The following is a 6000-nucleotide window of genomic DNA, read 5'->3' on the forward strand; positions in this document are numbered from 1 at the left end:
CCTCTTTCCCCATAGCCCTAATGCCTCTTTACTCATAGTAGGCGAGGAACGGAACTCCTGAGAGTATTGAGGTTTTCCTGTATGTAGTTTTGTGGCAAAGTTTGTGAGAAATTTGTAAGAGACAGTTTTGTTATGATTTGAAACCCTCTCTAGATGAAGAATTACCATGGTCACTCTTACATGTGTAGGACTTGGCTGTGATGACACAATCAAGATGGCCGCCACCACACACACATTAAACTTCATTATCTCAGTAATTATTTGGCCAATTTTGTTGTGTAAGGTGTCATTGGAAAGGTATATTTTCACAAGCTAAGAAACATGACTATATGATTTCTGGTGAAATGCTTTTTACCTTTTACATACCAAAAAAGAGGAGATAAGGTGATTTTTACCTTTAATTTTTAACTAATTGTCTGGAATCCTGGCTTAGATTTAATCAGAATAGACCCACTGAAATAATAGGAATTCATTTGCTGAGGACAAACTTAAATACCATTCCAATGGGTCTACTCCAAGTAGGACTAAGTCAGGCTCCTGGCTATTGTATATATAGCATGGCTGCAAGCCTATACACACTTTCCAGAGAATAAGCCCTGTTAAACTCAATAGGGCTGAGGTTTTTTTTCTGTGTAGATATGCATGAGATTGCACTGTATGTAACAATAGGACAGTTGGTGAAACTGGATTCCCTTCCTTCTCCATAAGTCATTGCTAGAATCACTTAAAAAATTATAAGAAGGTACTATATATTAGGCCTGTGCATGAGAAAAAACATTGTATTGGATTTGATCCAATATCAAAATTGTAACTGGGATTAGCATATGTTTTTTATATTGTATTGTTGGATCCTGTCAGATTTTCAGCTGGAAATTCTGAAAAATCTGATTTTCCCCCTATAGGGATCAATGGGAAACAAAATTTAATAACTACTCCGGAGGCTTGGCAGAAAGCTTATAAAATTTCACATGGTGGTAGTACATGGTGAGCGTACTCCCATAATTGAGGTTTTTATGTTAAAATCCCTTATTCTGTCTATATGTAGCCAGTGTGGTATAGTGGTTAGTGCTGGTCTAGGATTGGGGAGACCTCAGTACAAATCCCCATTCCGTAATGAAACCTATTGGGTGACCCTGGACCATTCACTTATCTCTCAGCCTAACCTACCTCACAGAGTTGTTGTGAGGATAAACACAAGCATGTATGCCACTCTGGGCTCCTTGAAGGAATAGTAGAATACAAATGTAATAAATAAGCCACCATTTTGTGATGGGCTGTGGTGCCCCAAGTTGCTATATAGTGCTTGTAGTTCCCAAGGCAATGGCCAGGGGCAAAAAAAGTAGCTCCTGGAAGCCTTAAGTTGTAAAACACATTATAATGAATATATTTGCACTGTTGTCATAGGTGAAAAGAACATCATGGGATTTCTAGCCAAATTCTGCATGGTGTGTGTTCATTTATTTCATACATACATTTGTGTCTCTTCAACTAAACAAGCTCTAAAATGGACTGAAAATAAAACAAAATATATGTAAGAAGAGAGATCCCTGGGAACATGAACAAGAAAAATGCTTATCTAGTTTATTCTTGGGCCTATTTCTCACTTCAGGACTTGGTGTGGAGAAGTCATCACAAAGTGACTTTTCTCCATCCTTTCATGTCATCCAAACATTAATTGGAATGTTTGAATATGTGCTTGCATTCCATTGTAAGACTAGTGGACTATGGCAGGCAGTGAATACACTCAATGGAATTTCATCCTCATGTGGATCTTGCCATATGGCAGTGAAAAAGAAAAGCTAAGGAAATGAGAATCAAGTGTGTGTTTGTGTACAACATGTATGTTATTTCATCAGTCTGCTTATAACAGCTAGAAGCAGGCCTCAAACGTTGTGGTGCGAACAGGAATGCAGCCCCCCGCCCCTAAGATGAAACCGCATACCTGAAACTGTCTGGGACCTGTGAAATGTTGGACAAGGCATTCATGACAAATGGAACTGGTTCCAGTAACAGCTAGAAACGGAGCCACAAAAAACCTCAAGAGGCAAAGGTGTTACCAAAGCATAATCAGTAGGGGTGTGCAGAACAGGTTCCAATCGAACCTGGTTTGGCCAGTCTGGGTTTGAATCGAACGGGCCCCAGTTCGTATCAAAATAGTTCGGCCCGATTTGGGATGCTTGTAAAGGGGAATTACAAGCAAAGGGGATCCTTCCCTAACTCTAAAAAGGGGATGGTGTCAGCAGTGCCTAGTGGAGCCCTCACCACAGTGGGAAAGGTGCCCTCTGCACGCACGTGCGCGCACACACACACACATACATACACACACACACACACACACACACATCCTTCCAACCCTTTTTTAGAGTTAGGGAGGGATCCTCTTTGCTTGTAAAGGGGAATCCTTACCAGATTCCCTTCTACAAGCAGAACCACTCCAACCGGGCCAAACCAGTTCAGCCCAATTCAACTGCACAAACCAAACAGCTAGTCAGTTCTAATGAACAGCAGAAGAAACTTGGTGGAGTCCACTCAATTGCACTGATCCTTTCTTAATTGTTCTCAGGAACTTCTTTTCATTGGTCTAGCAATACTTGGGTAATTGGGTTCTGTGGGTTTTTTATAAGCCGCTGTCCTTCCCCATCCCCACACTTGATAAAAGTTCCTTGATAAAAGGAGGAAGCATGGCTTCATCACTCTTAAGTTTTAAAGAGGCTAAGCCTTTGAAAGCCTCTAGGGCAGAAATTCCACAACTTCTTTCTTTGCATAAATCTTTCCTACAATCAGGGAGCATTTCTTGATATTCTGGTGAAGGATATCTTGTCTGACCAGCAGCACTCATTACATTGCATAGAGCTTTCAGCTGCTACTATTTATTTATCTTTTGTGACTATCTTTTGCAAACAGTCCTTGTACGTACATACGTATGTGCATGCAAAGGTAAGAATCGAGGATTATTGGTTGGCATGCTGTGCCTCTTAACAAATTGTTCATGGCAGTTGCAGAAGAGCACTGTTGCGTAAACACAAAAATTGTGTTAATGCAGTTGCTCAATTGATGGCCATTGCAAATAATGGCCATTGGTCGCACAACTGCATTTGCGCAAGCGCACTCAAGTGCAACTATATGTATGTTTTGTTAAAAGGCAAACAGAATGTTGCACAGTACGTCAACCACTGTGCATGTCATCTTCCCTACAACCAAAACAGCAATGCTAGTATGTTGTTTTGTAAGCTGGTAAACTTTTAGATAAATCTGCAAGGATGACTTTGAATGTATAAGGGTGATGGCTTTTAATTGTAAAATTATTTTATTTTTGTAGCATATTAAAAATAACAAAGATACGAACAAATATGAAGGGTGGCCAGAAGTTGTGGAGATGGAAGGCTGTATCCCACAGAAGCAAGACTGAAGGAACTGTAACATTTGCATACACAAGGCAAAGAATGTTGGAGGAGAAAATGCACTTTCTGCTGCTGTTAGGTAAAGGGTTTTGGAGGAAGAAGAACAATGTGTATGGGCACAATTCATCCAGGGTGGCCCCTTGCGCAAGATCCATAGAAACACAAGGGAGTTGTGCAAGAGCCTGATGAATTGCTCCCATTCATTTAAATGGGGCTTGCACACAGGAAGATATCCCAGTGGACTGTGCCCTATGTAAATACTTTTCAAGCATGATACCACCTCAGAGTGTGCATGAGCATTGACATTTTTTGAATATCTGGTTTATTTATTATTAAAACACAGACTTTATCTTTTTGTAAATAGCCCAAACAAAAATGATTATTTCTAAGCACTCTTCTAAAAGCACAATGTTCAGGTTACTTTATGGCAAACATGTCTCTTAAAATTACCATTGTAGGCAATTAAATACACCCAATAAATAGCTGAGCTGATCCTGAACTATGTTGTACTTTGAACAATGACGACATTGCTGTGAGTGCATATCTTCAGTGAGATATATAGATTTTAGCAAATAGTGGATAACAAATTGTTTTTATTCTTTGCCTCTTTGAGAGAACCGTTCTTTTGCGTTTCCCCTCGGAATGGTGAATGTTGAGCATCTGATAAAATAGTTCTGCTCAAAGAAGGACAATTATATTGTTTTTATTTAAAAAAACAAAAACAAATTTATAATATTATGACTCTTGCTAGATCATCTATGCCCCATGCTTTTGGTTAGCAATTCACACTGCAGAATAAAGTGACTGCTTCTTGTGTGTGTTCAGCTAGTCTTCTTTCAAGCCCCATCATCTACCAGTCACATAAACTGGTTTAGATATTATTGGAGTTGGGGAGCAATCCAGTGTTGGCCGTTAGTGCATTATCCTGGAAGCAAGCATGTTTAAAAGTAGGCTAATACCTAATAGAGATCAACTTGGGCATGCCTCATTCAATTTCACTACCTATCCTACTAATATAAATTAAAATGTAGGGTTGAATATTGAAGAGAAATTTTATAGAGCACATTTTGATATGAGTGAAAATGCTGCTAATAAAACAGTCTGCTTTAACAATCAGCTTTTAAAGGGCAGGCCAAGTTTCGACCTTGCATAGAGTTCACCTCCCTACTTCCCCCAATCCTTCTCACGGCAGACATGAGCTTTGCGGAACCATAGGTGCATTCTGTCTGTAACGATGGTGTGGAAAATCACCGCACCCATGTGGCTAGAATCTAAAGGGGCGTATGGAGAGTTTCAACATGCACAGTGGTCCTTCTGCAGCCTAAGTACCAATGGATTCCATGTATGGCTCCGTACTGCTTTTTGGGTAGAGGAATCTCCTCTGCAAGGCCAAGGCCTCAGGAGAACCTGAAGCTGCAGGGAAGCTCTGGTGCAGCCAAAGTAATTATGTGTGACTCAGACTGTTTGGGTTGTAATTAGTGTCTCTTGTTTTGTCATCCCCTCCCGCCCCTGTACTAATTCCTGCATTTGTGGTTTAGCACAAAAGTGCTGAATCAGAAGATTTGGAAACCTACATTGAGTTCTGCAGAGATGGTCTCATTATCTTTCTTATAGCAATCAACAGTAAATCTAATTCTTGTGGAAACAGGTATTCATTGAGAAGTGCTTACTTGTTAAAACCACAAGAAACAGAGTAGAATGACTTAATTTTCTTTAGAGTATCAAGAAAGAATTCTGCACATGCTCTTGTTCTCCAGTCTGCATTGTGTTGGGTGACAGGGATCCTCTTCTTGAGTAGTACCATTTAAAACCCGAATTTGGCTAAGTAACTGGAATTAATCATTGCTGTTGGGCTAATGAAACACTGTTTGCACTAAAGATGTTAAAGCAGTACTGGAAATAAGAGCTTAAATCGTTCAAAGAACTCACCATCTTCCCATGCCAAGAATCAATGACTGGAATTTGAGCTGCTTTGTTTTAACCTGTTTGTGTCATTCTCCCTCCTCCCACCCCACCCCACCATTTACTGTAGGACAGCAATAAACACACCTTATACAGTCAAATCAGTTATGTGTAAAATACCATGCAGATTCAAAGTTTATGTTCAGAAAAAATAAGTTCACTTTTCCATGTATATTTTTTCATCAAATAAAGTTTTTAAAAACCTCAGCCAAACAAATCTGTATTTGCTCAAGAAGAGCCTGCTGTTCCACTATCTATGAATGATGAAGACCACTTCACACACCAAGTTTTGGAAAATGCTCTAAATGTTATGTATAAATGTGACAAATCACTCATGGGTGCCCACAGGACTTCCCCCCTGGGTGTGTGGGCAAAACCAGCAATCCAGTACTCCCCTCCCTGAGTATGCCCCATTGAATTCAAAGGGAACTGGCTCAATTGGGGGGGGCAGTATTGCCCCTCCTTGGCTTGCTCCTCCGTGGCTTCCCCCCGACCACCCATGGGTACACTAAGAGGGACCCCCTATCAGTGGCAGCTCCCTGCTAAATATCTTCTCAGTGGCAAACCTGCTAGTCAGAAGCCTCTGGGAAGCTCACTAGCAGGACTTGAAGGCAGTTGCCCTTAATTACTAGGCCTT

At 40.5% G+C, this 6000-nt stretch overlaps 1 protein-coding gene across 3 annotated transcripts in view; it reads left to right on the plus strand.

The window, feature by feature from the left end:
* The window catches only part of FAM3C (FAM3 metabolism regulating signaling molecule C), a 67445-nt gene extending 61875 nt beyond the window's left edge, over nt 1-5570 (plus strand). For all 3 annotated transcript variants that reach the window (XM_053253946.1, XM_053253948.1, XM_053253945.1), the window contains one exon: nt 3320-5570. In XM_053253946.1, coding sequence (XP_053109921.1) covers nt 3320-3409 — 90 coding nt within the window. In that variant the 3' untranslated portion in view covers nt 3410-5570. The remainder of the gene's footprint in view (nt 1-3319) is intronic.
* The last annotated feature ends 430 nt before the right edge of the window (nt 5571-6000 follow it).

The sequence above is a fragment of the Hemicordylus capensis genome, chromosome 5 (assembly GCF_027244095.1).
Source record: "Hemicordylus capensis ecotype Gifberg chromosome 5, rHemCap1.1.pri, whole genome shotgun sequence".
In the NCBI taxonomy this organism is placed as follows: Eukaryota; Metazoa; Chordata; class Lepidosauria; order Squamata; family Cordylidae; genus Hemicordylus; species Hemicordylus capensis.